This window comes from Fringilla coelebs (assembly GCF_963513975.1).
Source record: "Fringilla coelebs genome assembly, chromosome: 10".
Taxonomy (NCBI): domain Eukaryota; kingdom Metazoa; phylum Chordata; class Aves; order Passeriformes; family Fringillidae; genus Fringilla; species Fringilla coelebs.
Window position 1 is genome coordinate 1562273 of NC_140036.1, and position 20670 is coordinate 1582942.

Sequence of the window (20670 nt, forward strand, 5' to 3'; positions counted from 1 at the left end):
ATCTTATATCTCGGTAGCAAAGGCTTTTCTCCCAATCTCCAGTATAGATTTAGCATTAAGAGTAGAGGACTCTGATATATAATGGTAATAAATGAATATTTATTTATAGATATGTTACTATGACACATCTTTATTTTCACTTCCAACAGTATGGATTTTTTGTTTTGTTTTCATAGCATTCAGTGGAAACAGCAAAAAAATCTTAATGATGACAGAGATTGTGAAGTCAACTAATTTCCCCTTTACAATGAGAAAAAGGAACACTTATGAGACCTGTATGTGAGGCCACGTGTACAAAAAGCATTGCTGTTCCGGATTCAGAGTGAATGACCTATTTGGAGCCCACTGGAAATTGAACAAGTTCTCCATGTTACCTGGGAGAAAACACAAGCATGATTGAATCTGCAAAAATAAGCAAGTTGTTTGCTTTCTGGATTAACAGCAGGTTAACAGGTTGATATGAATCTTCATCTCTTTTTTCAAAATAATAAAAAAAATCGTAATAATCTTTTTGGAACAGGCATTCATTATAAGCAACGAGATGCAAGGTCTCAGAAGGGAATCCTAGGTCCAAAAATGTTTTTGAAGGCCCTCTGTGCTGTTCCTGAAGCAGCAGTGTTTTTCCTTGCTGAACACCACTTTCCTGGCTTGTAAGAGATGTCTGTCAAGAAGCCTCTTGCTTTCTGAGGGTAGTAAATTGCAGCATATTTGCTGATGGGTGACAACACTCACACATGTCCTTAAGCAATAGATGGTTGATATCTTTTGATATCCTGTATCTTTTCCTGTCTTTGAAAAGATCATTTAGAAAGCAGAACGAGGAGTAAACAGTGTGCAATGGTTATACTGGTCACATAGACACACAGGCTACTTGCTCCTCTTGCAGTGAAACACCAGTAATGCCAGAGCACTAGAAAATACACCAGTGAAGAAAACTGGGACTGGAGTTATCAGCTGAACGACCTGAGTAGTTTCATCTGTTCTTATGGCACCGTTGCTTCTGCTGTGTTGTCTGCCCAAGAACTGACACAAAGCAGGTGGATCTGATGTCTGGATATGGGACACTTTCCCTGCTGGGAACAGTCCTTTGCATGTTTATTTCCCCAAGGTCTAGTCGGTGGTTTCAGACTGTGGTCTGAACCAGTGTCAGTACAGTGTGGTGTCAGACACGTACGGGAACTATATGTCAGTTGTCACTGAGGAAGTCAATTGCCTCTAAGTTTACATCAGCAGAATATGAGCTTGCAGTCCCAGGAGGAAATGTTTTAGAGGTGAAGGTGAAGGACCATGAAGCCAACCAAGACAAGCTGTCACCAGGAGGCGCCTGGAGCTGCGATGCAACGATACAAGACTCCTCAGAGCTGGAGTCAAGTCACTGAGGACAGCAGGACACAATTTAAGTTAACATCAGATCCTTTGGAGGGGTTTGCCCCTTTTTGTCCTTATGCCTACGCCTACAATGGTTGCAAACACTGTATGTGGTTCCACTCTGTGCCTCAAAACTTGAGCAGCTTTGTGGCACTCAACACCTGCCGTGAGCTGCACCTTGTTCATATCATCACTTGATCCGTGGGTGGCTGTGACTCCTCGCTTTGGTTCATCTTGGACCTGATAAATATACACTTGGGGAACATAGAAGAAAACTCTGGAAATTCTTTGGCTGCAAAATAATAGCAAAATGCATCCAGACAGCAATTCGAATTTGCTAAGCATGCAGAGACCTTAATATAGGTGACAACTCCTGGCATCAGAGAACAAGCTTCGGCAGCTTCCACTGCAAACCGCAAGAGCAGTGAGATGTGGAAAGGTGAGAAACAGACAGCAAACACACACAAATTCACAGAAACTATCTGCACAGCCTTCTGGAATAATTTTGTTTCATGAGGGCCTGTGGCCATCTTCTTTTTTAGACATCTGATGACTTGTACTGAGCAAAACATCACAATCCCTAAGGGAATAAAATACCCACAGATGCTGAAGAATAACGAGGAATAGTTAGGTAGGAGAGATTGTTTCCGAAGGCAAAAACCTTCCTGCCTACCGCGATATGTGCGATACGAAATGGAATAAATTATCAATGCCATCCAAAGAAAGCCACAGACAGAAGCTGATTTCAGTGGGGATCGAAGGGTCTTTGCTTTCAGAGGGAACTTGATTGCAACGTATCGATCAATCGCAATCAGGGTGATGATAAAGATGCTCATAGGCATGTTTGTAAAATAGATGCTTTGTATGGCTAAACACAGCTGGTCTATGGGATGTCTGTATTTGGTAAAATACAGCAGGAAAGGCAGGGTGAAGAGCAGGGAAGTGTCTGCCACGATGAGGTTGATCATGTACACCTTGGTCTCGGTCCATCTCTTGATTTTGCAGCAGAAGACCCAGAAGGCAATTGCGTTCAGTGGGATCCCCAGAGCCAGCACTGGGATGTACACAACCAGCTGAAGCACCACAATGCTGTAATGTGCACTTCCCTCAGTGCAGTTCTCCATGTTGGGCTGTCTCTGCAAGGAAAGAGTGCAGGATGAGACTGAGCTCACTGGCAGTGTCCTGCAGCTGTGCCACCCTCTCATGGCCCTGCAGCTCCTCGTGTCCCTGCACTGCTCACGTGGGCAGCCTCAAAAACCTGAACTGGTTTTTGTTCGGTCCACAAAATTACCAAGACTGCCTTCTCTTGCTTCTGGTGCAGGGTTAAGCCTGTCCCACCATCCCTCCAGTCCTCGTATGAACAGTTTGGGTCACAGCAAAGCAGAATACTATTTTTTGTTGTTGCCTTTGCTCTGCTGTGGTTGTCAGAGCCACTGGCTTTAGCACAGCCCACACCAGAGCTGGGCTGCATTCCCCGTTTGCCCTAGGCAGCATTCCCCATTTTTCCTGGGCAGCATTCCTCATTTGCCCTAGGCAGCATTCCCCACTTTTCCTGGGCAGCATTCCTCATTTGCCCTGGGCAGCATTCCCCATTTGCCCTGAGCAGCATTCCCCATTTGCCCTGAGCAGCATTCCCCATTTGCCCTGGGCAGCATTCCCCATTTTCCTGGGCAGCATTCCCCATTTTCCTAGGGCAGCATTCCCCATTTTCCTAGGCAGCATTCCCCATTTGCCCTAGGCAGCATTTCCCATTTTTCCTGGGCACCGTTCCCCATTTTTCCTGGGCACCATTCCCCATTTGCTCTCCACAGCCTTTGGTTTGCTGCTGAAGCCATCCCATGGGTTTGCTCTGAGTCTTGCCAGACCTGAGAACATCCTCAGGGCTAGAGCCCTTCCAGCCCAGTGGCTTTGCTCCCAGGGGCAGTGGGATTGCTGCTGCAGGCTGCTGGGTGGTCAGTGCCTGCTGGGGGCAGGATTTGTGCCCCCAAACACAAATCCATTCCTCTGGTGGGGAGGAACAGCTCAGCAGGGGTACCAGCAGCCCTAGCAGATAACAAGCCTCCAGAGAAAGAAGGGAAAGTGAGCAAATGGGCACATGCGTCTGATCTCAGCCTTCAAAGATAAGAAGCAAAAATTTTGCTAGGGCAGAAAACATGAATCTGAGAACTTATCTCCTGCTCTTCCTTTAATATCTCAGGGCATTTGCCAGCAGCAAAGACAATGAATCAGACTTTGTCTGCAGTTCATATAGGAAATGTTTGCAATAAGCCAGGCACGGAAAGTGCCCAGATTCCTACAATCTCTTACCAATGCATTGCCTTATAAGTCAGCAGCTTCTAAACATCAACATGCAAATTGTAGTGAAAACAAATGATTGCATCAAGTAAGTGAACTGTTTCTAGTGTCCAAGACTGGGAGAGGAAAGCACAACACCTGCCCTAGCACCAGAACTGGTATGGCAGCACGGAACCCAGGCATACACTCATTTTTAGGGTGGAATTCATGGAGGAACTGACATACAGCCGACGTCCTGGTGCTCTTGGGCTTTCAGCCTCGTAGCTTTTGGCCCCTCTGTGGTTTCAGCCTATGCTGCAGCTGTTTGCTGGCAGCCTGTTGTGGTCACCTTGCAGTGAAAAAGCCACTCTGCCTGCACATCAGTGGCCTGAGGAGCAGCTGAGCCCCTGGGTGGGACATGCCAGCTCCGCCGAGCCCCACACAAGCACGGAGCTGGCGGCAGCCCCAAGGCCGTGCGCCCGGGGCCAGCGGTCCGCAATCCTGAGGGAGCACTAATGGGAACTGCGGCCAGGGGCACGGACCCCCTGAGCGGGATGTGCAGAACAGAGGCAGAGCAGCGGTGGGAGCAGCAGGGAAGCCGGGCACTGGCAGTGACTGCAGCGAGCAGAGGTGAGAAGCGCAGCCCGAGGGGCCGAGCAGGGCACAGCTGGCTGCTGTGGGACAGGGAAGGGCCTTTACCTGCTCCGCGGGAGGGCTGGCTCCTCACAGGCCGCGGGGTCCCGGCAGCGAGGGGATCCGTGCTGTCACTGCTCGGGCGAACACCAGCGCTTCATTTCTGCCCTCAGCTCCTCGGGCTGGAGCCTTTGGTGCCCTCTGTTGTCCCGCTGCCGGCAGCTCAGAGCTCCGCCGTCGGTCCTCCCACCCATCCCCGCCTCGCCTCACGCAGCGCGGCAATTAAAATGTCATCTTTCCAGTGGTGGGAAAACAATTTCTGAGCTAAAACCCGTAATGGTTGCAAATTGCCGGTCTGGCAGCCGAAGGTTCCCCAGGGCGGCTGGGCAGCCGGTCCTGCGGTGGCAGAGGGGCCCGGCCGGACGGGGACCTTTCCCAGGGGACAGTGCCGGTGTCCCCGGGGACAGCGAGTGCTGCTGTCACCCGCACGGTGACAGATCTAAGGGCTGGCTCACCCTCTGCACCGCAGCCAGGAGGGTAACTCTGCCCATCAGCACCGCTGGGAAGCCAGGTCATGGCAGTCACTGCCGCCAGTGTGGCACGGAGCGGCTTTGGGAGCATGGTTAGGAGCTGCCCAGCGGTGTGTCACAGACATTTGGGTGGGTTTTGCTGCCCGCTGGCTAAAGCAGTTGCAAGCCCATTTCTGTGAGCCAGCTGACAGGAGCCAGACTGAGTCCCTCAGGATTTGTCCTGTTAATTCTTGTCTTTGGAGCTGTCATGGTTTGGCACTGGCCAAATGCCAGGCACCCACAAGAGCTGTGCACTCGCTGGGCAGAGAGGAACATTTAACAAAGGGCTCCTAAGCTAAGGACTGGGAGAAAACACTCCAAGGGCAAAATAAACTCATCTTAGAGATACAAAGTGAGTTTATTACTAACAAAATCAGAGGAGGATAATAAGAAGTAAAGTAAGCCCTTAAAACACCTTTTCTTCTCCCAACCCCTCCCTCCTTCCCACTGACAGCACAGGGAAACAGGGCATGGGGGTTTGGGTCAGTTCACCACCGAGACTTCCTTCTGCTGCTCTGGGAGAGCAATCCCTGTGAGACCATGGGAGACAGTTCTCTGTGAACTTCTCCAGAGTTGGGTCCACTCTCACGAGCAGCAGTTCTCCCAAAATTCCCATGGGAGACTGCCCTTCCAAAACTGCTGCAGGGTGGGTCACTCATCCACAAGGTGCAGTCCTCTGAGGACAGGCTGCTCCAGCCTGGGAGCAGGACCCCCCTCTCCGTTGAGTCTTCCACTGGATCACAGCCTCCTCCAGGCATCCACCTGCTCCAGCATGGGCATCTTCCCCATGGGTTGGGGGGGAATCTCTGCGTCCCCTGTGGATTTCTGCATCCCCTGTGGATCCCCATGGGCTGTGGGTGGATCTCTGCAAGCCCTGTGGATCTCTGCATCCTCTGTGGATCTCTGCATCCCCCGGGGATCCTCATGGGATGTGGGTGGATCTCTGCAAGCCCTGTGGATCTCTGCATCCCCCCTGGATCCCCATGGACTGTGGGTGGATCTCTGCAAGCCCTGTGGATCTCTGCATCCCCCCTGGATCCGCATGGGCTGTGGGTGGATCTCTGCATCCCCCCTGGATCCGCATGGGCTGTGGGTGGATCTCTGCATCCCCCCTGGATCCGCATGGGCTGTGGGTGGATTTCTGCATCCCCCTTGGATCCCCACAGGCTGTGGGTGGATCTCTGCATCCCCCTTGGAACCCCACGGGCTGTGGGTGGATCTCTGCATTCCCTGTGGATCCCACAGGGATCCAGCAGGGGAACAGCTGTCTCACCATGCTCTCACCATGGCTGCAGAGGAATGTCAGCTCTGGAGCACCTGGAGCACCTCCTGCCCCTCCTTCTCCACTGATCTTGGTGTCTCCATGTTGTTTCCTTCACATGTTCTCACCTTCTTCTCTTCTCTGGCTAGAAAAAGCTGTGTCCCCCTCTATTTTGATTTTCTTCTTACATCTGTTACCACAGAGGTGTTTCCAACCCCTCTCATTGGCCCAGCCTTGGCCAGCAGCACGTCCATCCTCAGAGCCACCATGGACTGGCTCTGCCAGACGCAGTGGAAGCTTCCAGCAGCTTCTCACAGGAGCCACCTCTGTGGACTCCCTGCTAACAAAAACCAGGCCCTGCAAACCCAGCACAGGAGCTCATGCTCTCAAAGGTGACAGCAGCAGATGGGGCATCAGCTGTGGGCGGACTGAGGGCAGGTGTAGGTCACAGGGGAAGAAGATGTGTTGTTTGTGGGCAGGAAAGACTCCCCCACACTGTCTGTCGGAACACTGACTATTGCTGGGCAGAGCTCAGTGCCGTTTGGGGGGGTTTTTTAGCATTCAGAAAGAAAAAAAGCTCAGTTCTAGGCAGCATTTATCCACTTCCTCTCTCCCCTTGACTTTTCTAGGCTGCTGACTCGTGGAAAAACACACTTCCGTGATGGAAATGCTAGGGGTGTCAGTGTGGGCAGGCTGTGGGAGCCCAGCAGGGTGGGGCTGCTCTGAGGAGCTGTCTCTGGGCCAGGACTCGGCAGGGCAGCTGGAGGCACCTGGCAGGAGGGCTCGGCTCTGAAATCTGGACTTTGTGCCTTTATGGCACTGGACAAGTGTTGCTTTCATCCCAGAAATGTTCCTTCACGCCTGTCTGACCTGTTGAGTTGAAAGGGAAGGAGGTCAGGAGAGCCCAGGCTGTTTTCTAGGGACATGTGCTTAATAATATGCCAGAACCATCTGAACAGCCACCCAGCCCAGCCTGCCAAAGGAATGGGATAAATATAAACCGGTGTCTTGGTTTGGAAAGACAGGTGTCTGCAAAGGAAGGCAGGAGCCTCCCCTAAAATGGAGAATGTAAGCCTCTCCAAGTTGCTATAAATTTTAAATTAAGGGGCTCTCAGGCAAAAAATATATGGGAGCAGGAATAACAGCTCTTTAGTGGGGAAGAAAATAAGAGGATAAAATAAACAATGCAGTAAACTAAAATAACACTGACAGAGACAGAACACAACCTGACACCCTGTGGGTCAGGGTGCTGGTAGCAATCCAATTGGAATTGTGGCTGCAGCCCTCCTGGAGTGTCAGGTGTGGTTCTGTTGGAGCAGGGATCCTGGAGAAGGGTGCAGTCTGCCTCTGAAGATCCAGTGGAAGAGGCAGCTGCTGTTCCTCTGGGAAATCCAGTGCAGAAGTTGTGCTGGTGTTCCAGAATCTCCAGATTATATCCAGGTAGGAATGCTTGGCTCCTCCCTCTGGGCAGCGCATCTCCCAATGGGATGCTGCAGTTCTTATCAGCCATGCAGTGACATTCAATAGCCTGTTATCAGCAGATGTCCCCCCTGAGGGAGGAGTGGGTGTGGAAAAGACGAGGAAAACTGCCCACTTAACAGAAGACAGCTGCCATACGGATGGCAAATAGAATCCATATTGCCTTGCAATCTGGGACAACTGGATTCATTTAATAATGGAAACAACCTGAAATACACAATAAGGTATAAAATGATAGATACATTTGTACATGTTGGCAAGAAGGATCAGTGGATTTTAGCTGCAGAAGGAACTAAAAGAGGTACATGGCTCACCTGTCTTACTGTAACAGTAACAAGTAGGTGCTGGAGGGTGAAATGGAGGCACATTAACAACAACTGATTACATACACACTTTTATATATCTCTGTGATCTATTTGTTTAATGGAAACATAGAGTATAAATTTCCAAACCCAACTAAGAACTTGCTAGAGAAAAAGAGCAATACTTATCCCAGTAGCCCTGAAGCTGTATTCCCTCTTTATGTTGCAGATGTTGGATTTTGTTCCCCTTTTTCCTTTAGCATGTCTCTATCTGCAAGGGCTGGGTTGCCTCTGGTTGTGGAGTGCTGGCTTTGGGCTGTAGAAAGGCTTCCTGGAACTCCCTGGTGACAAAGTAGTAGCAGACACTATCGAGGCAGCAGTTGGACGTGGCAATGCACCTCATCACAGAGGAGAAGTTCTTCATGACACAGAGCAGGAAACAGGTAGCTCCAACGCTCTCCATGATGAACCTGGCAAGCAGCCCAAGGCAGGCTGGCAGGAAACATATCAGAAATACAATCAGGTTTGCATAAATTATGTGTACAGCTTTATGGATCGATTTCTCCTCCGGTGAATTTGTGTTCAGATGTTTCTTGAGGTTCCTGATGACTTCTGTGGAGCAGAAGATCAAGATGGCTAATGGGAGAGTGAAAACAAAGAAAAGGGCCAGCAGGCTGAGAGCAGCAGGCAGGGTGTAGGTCTGGAAGCAGAGATCTGTGTGTCTGTGCCCAAGCTGGATGGTGGCACTGACTATGACCAGGACCCATAGGAGCCCACAGAGGAGGGCAGCCTTTGACGGGGACCTAAAGGCCCTGGCTTTCAAAGGGTGCTTTATGGCAATGTATCGATCGATGGAGATGAATGAAATGATGTAGATGCTCACTAACATGTTGATAAAATACATTGTCTCTGTAAACTGGCAGAGCTCCCCTCGGGCTGACTTATTCCAAAGCAAATAAACCATGGAAGGCAAGGTGCAGATGACAGAGAAATCTGCAAAGACTAAATTCATTACGTACACCCTGGTTTCTGTCCACTTCTTCATCTTGCAGGAGAACACCCAGAAGGCAAGGACATTAAATAGTGCACCAAAAAAGAAAATGAGGCTGTACAGAGCAAATTCAATGAGGCGAACATGGGGGTGAGGTTCTAGATTTGTGGTGCTGCAGTTGTTGGACACATTCATTGTCCTGAGTTACAGATGTTGTATGATGTTCTGAGACCTGAAATAGGAAAAGACATGGTAAGACCTCTTAGTAGCTGTAAAAAAAAAGCACATGTAAGTATTTATGTCCTTTGTTAAAAATGTGAATTTGAGCTTTACAGAGCTGTCTTTTTCAGTCAGCCTGTGTCATCCTTTGGCATCCTTTGTCAAGCTTTGTTTATGTCCACTCAGTTTTTGAGTGTTTCAGGGTACATGGAGTGTCTCGGGAGGACATGGCAGACAGTCTTTATTAAATAGGGAGGTCTCGAAGTGTGTGTGGGCAGGAGGCAACATGGCACTCAGAAGAGCCCCCACAGGTAGTAGACACATCCTGTGACAATGTGAACACTAATTCCTTAAGCCAGGCTGTGCAGATGATGTAAAATTACTCTTAGCTAGGTGTTGAGCTAGGCAGGGATTGCAGCAACCAAAACTAAAGCTCAGCACAACCCATGAGTGAAAGCTCGTCTGTCAGTTCTACTGGGTTTGGATTCAGACTGGGGGTGAAGGGGTGGGAGTGCATAGCAAATGTCACTTGATGGAAATCCTCATGCTCTGGCTCTAGGTTGGAAGGTTTCTGAGCCTTTGCACTACCTTGTGAACCTGGAACTCCTCCTCCAAGTGAGGCAGACAGCTGAATCTGCATTCCTGCTCTCCCAAGGAAACCCTAAAGGAGAGAGTGAGGTATGCTGCTTTCCACCTCGAAAGGAGGGGAATGGGGGATGGATGGATTAACCTGGTTTTAAGTCCATTTGTTCCAGGAGAGAGTAGGAATCTGCAGATGCAAAGCAAGGCCACATCTGGGAGAGGGAGCGCCGCTGCAGAACAAGGAGCTTGCTGTTAAAGGCTGAATTAGATGGCTCCTGCTCCAGGCAGGCAGCCAGCCCCCCTCAGAAATCCATGTTGTGAGTAGTAGCTGTTGAGCCTCTGTCACACTAGCTACAAGATGCTTTGCAAGAGTATTAGTTGTGTGAAGAGTGTGAATTCATGGGCTGATAAAAATCATCTTTCAGCAGAGCCCTTTCTGTGCAAAGTGGTTTCTTGCGACAAGCACATGGAAGAATTCTCTGAACTGGTGATTCTCAGTATCTGTGACTTCTGCTTGCATCTAAATTCACTTCAGAAAAAAACAAACAAACAGAAACTTTCAATGTAAAATAAGTTTTTTACAGAGTTAAGTGGGGAGAGATTTGGTAAAATCTCACAGCTTTCAGAGAGCTGGGAAGGGACATCACCTCTGCCTGGTTAAGCAGTTCTGTGCCTCCACCAGCAATGCAGACTCTGGCCAGTGGGTGAGGGCACTGCCTGCAAATCAGAACTCAGTCCTGAAGTAACTGAAAAATACACAAATAACTCAGTTTCTGGAGAGATGTGTGAGTGTCTTGCAGTAGCAGACACTAATGTGAGTCCTGTACAGTTCTTGTATACTCAGGCCTGGCTTTCCCAACAGAGGCTGCTCACTCCTGTACCCCGCAGGGAAGGGGACGCTTGTCCCCTGAGGAAAACCTCTCTGCACTCTGGACAGTAGCAGCAGGGAACTGTCACTGCTTATGGTCACTGGTTATGGCACGAGGCAGAAGTCTGACATCTGCACTGGTGCCCGGGTTTCTTTTCACTGCCATGGGATGCAGTGCCTGCAGCAGCCTCTGCAGAGGTGCAGCACAGGCAAACCACACTGCTGGGCTCTGCAGCATCAAAGGGCTCTGGCTAGTGCTGCCTTTGGAGCTGGAAGCCTGGCCTGGTGCAGTTCCCAGCAGCAGGGCTCACAAGTGCTCCAGCCCACAGGGCAGTCCAGAGGCTGGGAGGAGGATGGAGGAAATGAGTAGAAGGTTTAAAGCAGTCCAAAAAGCCCTGATAGGGTATGAATAAGCAAAAAAAAAAAAAAACCCAAACAAAAAAAACCCCAAACCTTTAAAGAGGTTCAGCTTGACGAGCTAGCATATCCTGTGGCTACTGAAATGCTTCATGTGGGGTAGATGAAATGCCTGCAGCATCAGAGGGGCTAGGCAGCAACTTACAGCTGTGACAAAAGGATGGAGACAGCTGTGAAACAGCATGTTGCTGCTGCTGGAAGACCAGCAATAGGCTGGGGCTCAACAGACAAGGCCACCAGTGCTGTGCAGGGTGTCCTGCTGTCCCCACCATAGGCTGGGGAGAGCTGGTCAGCAGCTGTCCCCCAGCCCAGAAGCTGGTGACCATCTGCGGAGGAAGGCCCGGCTGGGCTGGGCTTGTTTCCTCCAGCAGCTCAAGAAGCAGGAGGCTTCTCCCCGACCCTGAAAAGAGAGGCTGGAGGAAGAGATGCAAGGCAGAGGCTGAAGGCACAGGGGATGTTGCAGCAGCACTGTGGTGGCTGCATCCAGTGTTTTTCCAGCAGGGGAAAACTGAAGGGGGAGTCTTGTATGGAAAATCCTCCTCCTTCCTTGTGGGAGAGCTCAAAAGTGGGCAGGCACCAAGGGCTGAAGGGTGAATATGGTGGGTAAAATAAAGGGTGAATATGCTGGCTAAAGACAGCATGGGAGCCCTGGTGGGTGAGGGAAGGAACCTGGAACTGAGCAGAGGGAGAGCAAGAAGGAAAATGGGGGTGAAGTCAGGTACAGCACAGCATCTTGTGCATCAGCTGCTCTCAGACCTGCCACCTCCATGGCATCAGCCCATGACTGTCACCAACAGTCCTACAAATGGAACGGGTGGCTCCCAGCAAATACTCAATGAAGATGCAGCACAGGTGAGAACAGGCCTGGGCAGGGCAGTACCTCCCAGAGATTTTAATGTACCCACAGCACTGCTGGCCTGCCCTGGGCAGGAGCTGGGCTGGGGGGAAGCATGGCCAGAAAGAGTGAGCGGCAAACTGTCTCATGACAGAGGAGACCCAGGCGAGGGCCCTGCCACAGTACTGAAGTGAGGAGCTTTTCCTCTCTGTTTCCAAATTGCATAAAGAAATCTGCAAACTGCCTGCTCCAGCCTTGCTGCTGTTGTTCACACCTCTCTCAAGTGCAAGGATCTAAGGCACAGCAGTTTGTTCTCTTCTTTTTTGAAACTTGCGTTCTTTCAGGCTCATCTATCACTGCATCCCTTGAAAACTGTAATGTGGTCACCCTAACCATGATCTGCTTTGATCTGGAAGATGCTCTTAGACCAAAAAAAAAAATCTTTGAATCACTTGTTTCCCATATTGGGATGAATTAACTTCCAGTTCTCAGCTGCTGTGATATTCCAGGTAAAGTACCTAGAGAATACTTTGGAGTAAGAACAGAAACGGGAAGGCTCAGAGATCACAACCCACCCCAGGGACTCCTGCCTCGCAGGGCCCTCGCTGCCCAGCAGAAACCACCTCAAAGCCTCCTCTGCCTCCCCCAGGCACAGCAGGACCCTGCTCAGCAGTTCTCAGGCAGCAAGAGAGGAGGAAGCAAAGTGATGTTACCTGCAGATTTAAGGTGCCAGAGTCAGCAGCAGACGCCACCCGAGGCAGGGCAGGCGGGCTCTGTGCAGCCACACAGTGGGGCAGGCGAGCGGGGCTGGGCACGGGCTGCCTGTGCACGGCAGGGGCCCGGCACCAGCAGCTCCCTGGTACTTGAGGGTTTCCATAGCACCTCCTCCTCCTGCGTAAGAGCTTATTTCACATCAGTTAGGTTTTGAATGCCAACCTTCTGGCCAAATTAATGGTGGCACTACTTTACAGCGAGCTCTGGTGCCTCACCACTCTGCAGGTTCTGAAAGGGGGTGTTCTATGGCTAACAGAGATGTTCAGCAAGTGGGGATTTGAAATGCCCACTAGTGCTGGAGCCTAAGCTAAGTAAAGCCAGGAAGGTGCAATACCTGGTGTGGATGGCCCCATGCAGCTCATGGTACTCCTGAGTGTTGAGTTGTGCTTGCACAGCTCTGGACGTGGAGGTGGGCACAGGGAGCAGCTTGGCACGTAGTGTAGGAAAGCCTCCCCAGCCCTCCTCAAATGCTGCACTCAAATGGTGCCTTGGCTCAGGTTTGGTGCCTGGGGCACGGAGGGAGCAGGAGAGGGTCATGATGGGGCAGCATTAGGGCTCTGGCCTGCAGCCCTGTTTGAGCACAGGTACAGCCAAACCATCTGGGAGCTTCAGCTGGCACCTAAACCAAGGCCTCAGCATCTCACATGGGTGGTAAAGAGCCTCACTTGTCAAACTCTGCATTAACAGAAGCGGAGGGGGCAGGCGGAGCTGTAAGCGCCAAAGGGCTCAGTAATGGGCCGTTAATTGGTGTCAGCAATCAGCTGCTAGTGGGGACTGCTTCACTGCACACTCAGCCTTGGCATCTGGCCAGCTGCTGCCCTGCTGTGTTGCAGGGATGCACTGGTGGTTGGCTGCTCTTCAATCAGCTCGATGGGTGCTGTCCTGGCTGGGGGAGCTGTGAGAGAAAGGAAGAAGCTGGCTGGAGCCCGGGCTCTTGGGCACTGCCGAGGTGAGTGAAGGGTGGCAGGATGCCCACAGGTGCCTGGCTCAGGAGCACTGGGTGGCACCAGGCAAAGGAAGTGCTGCAGCACAGCTGTCAAACGGGGCTGTGCAGGGCAGAGCTCCAGGCACAGGATCCTGAAGATAAGGCCCACTCGCTGTGCCCCACCACAAGGCTTCTGCAGCTCGCAGCCATCCCATAACCACAGAGATGTGCGTGCTGATCACAGCCCTCAGGAGGCAAACAGGCATCCAAAGTCCTGGGTGTGCCTGTCACAGGAGGAACAGCCAGTGTGCAAGGCAGGAGCCACGTCACATATCTCAGAACCACAGGCTGATAAGACCCGTGGATAGCATCTGGCAATTGTAAGGTGGTGTGGAGGAGGGGGGCAGGGAAGCAGGGTGACACGAAATGCTGCAGTGGCTCTTTGGGTCACAGTGTGAAAAAGGGACAGGATGGTCACTGCAGGTGTTTGGGGACAGGAAAGACCTGAGAGAAGAGAGCCACAAAGCAAAGGTGGTGGGAGCTGTCTGCCTGTGGTAGTTGCAGCTGCATTCCCCAGAGAGGCTGATGCTCTAAGTTATTTTTGAGTTAGGGCCCATGGTGATGGCCTTGTTCACTACCACTGGGGCTGGAAGGAACCTCCTTTCACCAAAAGGAGGTTTCCAGCAACCCTTTGCTCAGAGCCATTGTCTGAGGCCATGTCCAGTTTGGTTTTGAATAGTTTGAAGGATAACTCCACACATTCTCTGGGCAACCTGTTCTTGATCATTCTTAGACTAAACTTTTCTTAAGTTTTAACACACTTTCCTAGATTTCAGTCTGTGCCTTTTGCCTCTTGCCCTCTCAGCAGTGTCAGGAAGAGGGCAGGAGGCAAAAGGCACAAACTGAAATATAAGAAAGTATGTTTAAACATAAAAAAAGGTTTACTCCCTGCCACTGGGTGTATATACACATGGATCAGATCCTTGACAGACTTCTTCTGGCTGAATAGTCCCAGCTCTTTCAGCCTCTCCTCATACAAGAGATATTCCAGTCCTTTAATTGTCTTTGTGGCCTTTCCCTAGACCTGCTCTAGTAAGTCCAGGTCTTTCTTGTACTAAGTACAGTCTCACCAGTGCTGGGCAGAGGGGCAGGGTTCACCTCCCCTGAGCTGCTGGCACTGCTCATTCCCAAGCAGCCCCAGCTGCTGTTCCCTCTCCCTGCTGCCGTGGCACACTGCTGGCTCACCATCAGCTTCATTTCCTCCTGGAGCCCAGGCTCTCCTCTGCCAGGCTGCTTTCCAGGGGGTCAGCCCCAGCCTGCCCCGGGGAATGGAGTCATTCCTCCTCAGCTGAAGGAGTCACAGCTCTCTGGATGCTCTTTCCTGCCTTTCCTGAAGGGTGACATTTGAGGGACACAGCAGTGTTGAAAGAAAGAGCACACCATGAGTGTCAGCTCACTGCAGGCCTGGCTGTAAAAGATGAGGAGATGAGCAGCACTGGAAAATTACTTTGTGCCACCACGATCTGCAGGGGCTGTAGTTGATGGTGAGGACTAAAAACTAGCAGTGTCAGAAGGAGATGGAACTCAGCCTGTGGAGTTCCACCTGATTTGGAGGTGGTGATCTAGGAAACAGCCCCAAAGAGGGGTGTAAACCAGGAGGGTGAGGTGGCTGGGGAGAGAAGACCATGGATGTGGGGCAGGGGTGGATACAGGCTGGCCAAACTGTCTGTATTGGTGAGCTCCACCACTGGAAGGGGCCAGGGAACACAGAGACATGGAGCAGAGGACCTCAGGGATGGTGGCAGCCAAGCAGCACTGGGGAAAGTCAGGCTGTGACTGTGGCACCTGCCTGCAGTAGTGTCCAGCCTGAACAGACTGTGACTGTGGCACCTGCCTGCAGTAGTGTCCAGCCTGAACAGAAGGATTCAGTCGCCCATGGAAGACAGGAGAAGGCTGCTCCTGCTGGGTCTGCCTCAGCACCTGGCCTTTTTTACCTCTCTTCTACCAAATCTCAGTGCTGGAAAATGCTGAACTGGGACAGATTACATCTGTTTGTGTTTGCTAAAATACAGTATACTGAGCAGGACTAAACAAGGTGGGTTTGGTTGTGGTGTGAAACAGGGGCAACACCTACACGGGATGCTGCAAACCTTCACAAGCCAGCCTGGGCAACCTTTGAAGATACCACCTTTGCCATGACAGCAAGGCAAAAACAGTCTTAAACTTGGTTTGGGTTTTTTTCCCTTTCCCCTCCCTCAGTCATGAACATCTCTTTCCTGTATAATCAATTTGAAAGGTCACTTTGTTATGCAATCCTTTGGGTTTGGAAGGTCTTCACCTTCATTACTATTCCAAATTCAAAGCTAAATTTATTTACAGTTTATGCTCATACACCCAAGAAGGAGGAAAACAAAGATGGGCAGTGTTTGCACAGCCAACCTTTATTCAGGGTGGGCTGCAGCACTACCCACCTGTGCAATGCAGTACAAATACATCTCACAGGTTTGGAATTATTTTATATATGACCAGGCCATATTGGACCAAATCCCTAGTGCTCTTCAGGCTGCACTCCAGCCTATCCAGACTCATTATGTTGATGCTAAAGACTCACATCATTGATTTCCTGAGATGAAAAACCCCCTTTTGCTCTCTCTCTCTCTCTCTCTCTCCAAGAATCATTTTGTTTCTGAGTGCTCTGTGTTTGAGTGGAGACCACTAATGCTTCAAGTGCTCCACCAGATTTTTTTTCATCATTCTCCCTCAACCACAAAACACTAAAAAAAAAAAGAAAAAAGTGGGGTTTGCTAATGGGAAGCAACAGAGGAGAATGGAAGTAGGTCTGGTAATTGTAACCTATGCTCTGACCTTGTCTAGTCCCTGAAGAGCAAATCAATTTATCCTTGGCTTTCACCAGAAGTCTGTAATTTGCCTGAAGTTATCCTCCCCATTTCTGCATTTGGACAGAGGCACTTTCAGCCTGGAGAAGCATCTCTCCTGCAATGTAGAACTTATGAGTGTTAGGGGCTTTTGCTTATACTTTTGGACTTTGCCTATAGAAGTGCTTTGCTCTCAGCCTTCTAGGCATTACTAGTACAGGCTAGGCTGAAATGTGTGTATGCTGGTTTCCTGAAATAAAAGTGTTCCCAAAACTAACTGGATTCATCACCCTTCTTCCTCCTGCTTATTTTTCCACTTGCCTTCCTGTTCCATTTGGTTTTTCAAAAATGTGGATGAGAATGAGCAGTTTAGCTCAGAGGTTTTTAAACTGGGGAACTTTTGCTGCAGGAGGCAGGACAGCCATCAGAGGGTATGGGGAGGGAGAGTGCTCCATAGACATCCATTTTTCAGAAGGAAAATTACCCCATCAATTAAGAACTAGAAATAACCTGGCAAAGGAGAGGTGATAAATTAGATTCAAGTTGGTCTCACCTCATTTGGAAAAGTGATGATGTGTCTGTACCAAAAATTCCCTGTTACATCAGACTGTTTCCGTTTCCTGAAACTGAATGCAAATTTAGAAATACAGTTTAATAATAACTTTAATAAATGGAAATTTAGGAATAGTGATTTTGAAAAGATCTGTCAATAGCACCAAAGCACTGGGGACAGAGGGCAACCAGCTGATGCTGACAAATGGGTTTTGCCTTCCTGTGCAAGCTACAGAGCATCAGCATAATAACATTGTGCCATTGGAGTGACAGTTTGGTATTTTTGGGGTGCCCCATGGCAGGAAGGAAATGATGAATCTGACTCCATGTTCTTAGAAGGCTAATTTATTATGATATGATATTATAATGCTAGACTAAAACTATATTAAAGAATAGAGAAAGGATACTTACAGAAGGCTACAAAGAAAGATAATCTCATGACTCTCTCCAGAGTCCAACACAGCTGGACGTGATTGGTCATGAAGCTAAAACAATTCACATGAAACCAATCAAACAACCACCTGTTGGTTAAACAATCTCCAAACCACATTCCAAAGCAGCAAGACACAGGAGAAGCAAATGAGATCATATTGTTTTCCTTTTTGTCTGAGGCTTCTCAGCTTCCCAGGAGAAGAATCCTGGGCAAGGGGATTTTTCAGAAAATATGATGGTGACATGACAGGGCTGAGAGCAATGACACCACCCTGATCCTGCTGGGTGGTGGTGTGAGCCACAGATCTGCCTGTGCAGTTGTAGAAAATGTAAAGTGTCATTGATGGGATGGAGTGATATAACCTTTGCAGGGCTGCCTTGTGGAGTAAAACAATAAGTTGTTTATGCTTGCTTTGCTTTTCAGGCCAGGGAGGCACATAAGCATAGCTATAAATATCTATAAAAATATATCTATCTTAACCTTTCTCCTTTGCAGGGAGACATGCTGTGCTCAGAGAATAAAACAGAGGAGCAAAGAACTTGGCTGAAGAACACATTTGTGAGATGTGCATATTTCTCACTTGCATGGACAGGAAGCAGGGAAAATGTGGTTTGGTAAGATCAGCTCCAGCCTCTGTCACTGGAATTTAATTTTGAGCTTGGAAATCTTGGCTTTCAGCATCTCACAGTTAAAACACATGTCAAGTTGTGCACCCATGGAGAGCCACTGATTTACACCAAGGCATTTTCGCTCATACTTAAACACTCTGTTATCCAACCACTCATCAAAGGTAAGAAATCAACATAGCACCATGCTTCCACACCCTTGGCCTTGTGCCAGACACACCCTTTTGCCCAGAACCTGACAACACTGACAGCTCTGCCAGCAAACACAGGCTTCCTATGGGCCTCCCACTTCCAGACCTCCCTGCTGTCTAGGAAAATAAAAAAATTTAAAACTGGTTTGGAAAATTGGCCCAAAAAGACCCCATGTGGTGGCAGTGGCTTCTCCTCTTCCCAGCAGTGAGTGAGCAGGGGCTATGCAGAACAGTGAGCTCATCAGGGAGCACTTGAAGAAGGGAAAACAAGAGCCCCGTAAAGCTGTGCTGGATCCCATTTCACTGCCAAGTTCACTTGGTGGCTGGGTCTATGTCTGCTTTGCTCCAGTACTTTTCTCCTAGGTGATAGCCTTTATCACCACAGCCTGTGCCTCAGCAGGCAGCAAATCTCCCCACAGCCCCTTTGTGCAAATATCTGACCACAGTGCAGATTCCAGGTGTCACTAATACCCTGAACCTGCACATAAACAACCCCTGCACCTTCTTGCTGTTTAGGGCAGGGCTTCCCTTGGTGCTGGTCAGCAACACCTGAACCTGCCTGAGGGGAGCTGTGGTATTTTCTAGGGTCCCCCATGGCAGGAAGGAATGAATCTGACTCCATGTTCTGAGAAGGCTAATTTATTATTTTATGATCTATATTATATTAAAGAATGCTAGACTAAACTATACTAAAGAATAGAGAAAGGATACTTACAGAAGGTTTAACAAGATACTAATGAAAAACTCGTGACTCTCTCCAGAGTCCTGACACAGCTGGGCCATTATTGGCCAATAAGGAAAAACAATTCCCATGTTGGATAAACAATCTCCAACCACATTCCAAAGCAGCAAAACACAGGAGAAGCAAATGAGATAATATTGTTTTCCTTTTTCTCGGAGGCTTCTCAGCTTCCCAGGAGAGAAATCCTGGGCAAGGGATTTTTCCAGAAAATATGCCAGTGACAGGGGGCTCTGGGCACAGCAGGATGGGGAGCTGGGCCAGGCACCTCCAGCACCCACCCTGCCCAAGCCTTCCTGCCCTCACACCCCCACCTCTGTGAGCTGCTGCCCCATGGCTGTGTTCTGGTTCCTCACACCAACATAAACCCTCAGTGACAATTTATCAGCCAGACAGATGTAGATCCTCAAACAGAAATACCCAGCACTAATAAATTCAAGCAAAACCACATCCTCTCATGGAAAGAAACAGGGAGCAAGGAAGAAATTATTTGCTCACCTTGCTTACGTGTTTAATGAACCACTCATGGTTCCTCCCTTCTCTTCCATTCAGTTACATCAATTTCACTGTAAGCCTTTTATCTCAGGAAATCTCTGCTTGATTTGCTTTCCTGATTGCAGATTGCTTTTCTTCTAAACAGAGATCAGTCTCCATTTTGCTCACAGCCAATTTGCAGTGGCTCTGCCACGACTTAATACTGTTTTTCTTATCACCCTGCTGGATGCTATAACACCCGAGGTGACCACAAGGTTATAGTCAGGAGGAAATGGTCTGAACTAGGTGTCTAAAGGTCAGTTTTTAACTTTGTAGCATCATTTCCACATAAGACAGTTCGGAAGTGCAAAAGTTTGCACTCCAAAATTCAGATTAGCCCCACATTGTGTGGGCAGATCTTCGTGACAGTGTTATTTCCTCTTGACATTTGAGCACTTGCAGCTCTCACAGCCTCAAGCCTCCATCCAGGGAAAAGATCCATCCCTGTGAGGGAGGCAGGCCCCTGTTCCAGTGCAGGAGCACCAAAAGTCCTAAACATGGTCCAGGCTGCTTTTAGATGCTCCACCTACATAGTAAAAGTAATTCCTGCCTGAAACAACTTCTGACGACACTGGCATCACCAAGATATGTCAAAACACAGCCCAAGCAGCCCCTGTGAGCAGTGCTGTGTCTGCTGGGCTGGGTCCCTGCTGAACCTCAGCTTTGGTACCTTCGGGTAGTGAGTTAAATTTGGCTGGGAAAACTGATGCTCAAATTATTTTTAATGCAGCCAAAGAGAGGAAATGGGTTTGTTTGTGGTGTTAAGGTATCTCTGGCAGAATGCCCCTCAATACCACAAGAATCAGGTGAGAATAACAACAAGTTGTGGCATAATTCAGGCTTCTGTTTTGACCCTTTGAGCTGGTTATTTAGAGAGCAGTGAAGGTGACATCTGAAATTCATGCTGCTCTGGTGACAGCAGGACCTGTGGTGCAACAGGGACCTGGGACTGGGACATCACTTACCCAGAGCTGCTTGCTGAGGACATTTTAAGTACTTGCAGCTGCACAAAACAAAGCTGAATAGTTCAGGAGGTCCAGAATTATTCTGGGGGTCTGGCTGTGTGCAGCTGAGTGCCCCAGGGCACCCTGGTTGCTCATCCCCTCCCTCATGGCTTTTGCTGTGGCACTCGTGCACCCTTCAGAGGGGACAGGGGCAGCTGGCACCAGGCTCAGCTTGTTCACCTGGGTTTTGCAGCCAGGAGTGCAGAGAGGTGAGGGGT

General features: G+C 49.5%; 2 protein-coding genes across 2 annotated transcripts; both read right to left on the reverse strand.

Moving 5' to 3' along the window:
• Positions 1 to 1550: 1550 nt before the first annotated feature.
• On the reverse strand, positions 1551 to 2492 carry LOC311157698 (G-protein coupled receptor 35-like; the record flags this gene model as incomplete). Its single annotated transcript, XM_084212537.1, has 1 exon — positions 1551 to 2492. One exon carries the CDS (start codon positions 2490 to 2492, stop codon positions 1551 to 1553), a length of 942 nt encoding a protein of 313 aa, XP_084068663.1.
• Positions 2493 to 8142: 5650 nt separating this feature from the next.
• Positions 8143 to 9072, reverse strand: LOC311157645 (G-protein coupled receptor 35-like; the record flags this gene model as incomplete). The annotated part of the gene is made up of 1 exon (XM_084212451.1): positions 8143 to 9072. One exon carries the CDS (start codon positions 9070 to 9072, stop codon positions 8143 to 8145), a length of 930 nt encoding a protein of 309 aa, XP_084068577.1.
• Positions 9073 to 20670: the final 11598 nt, after the last annotated feature.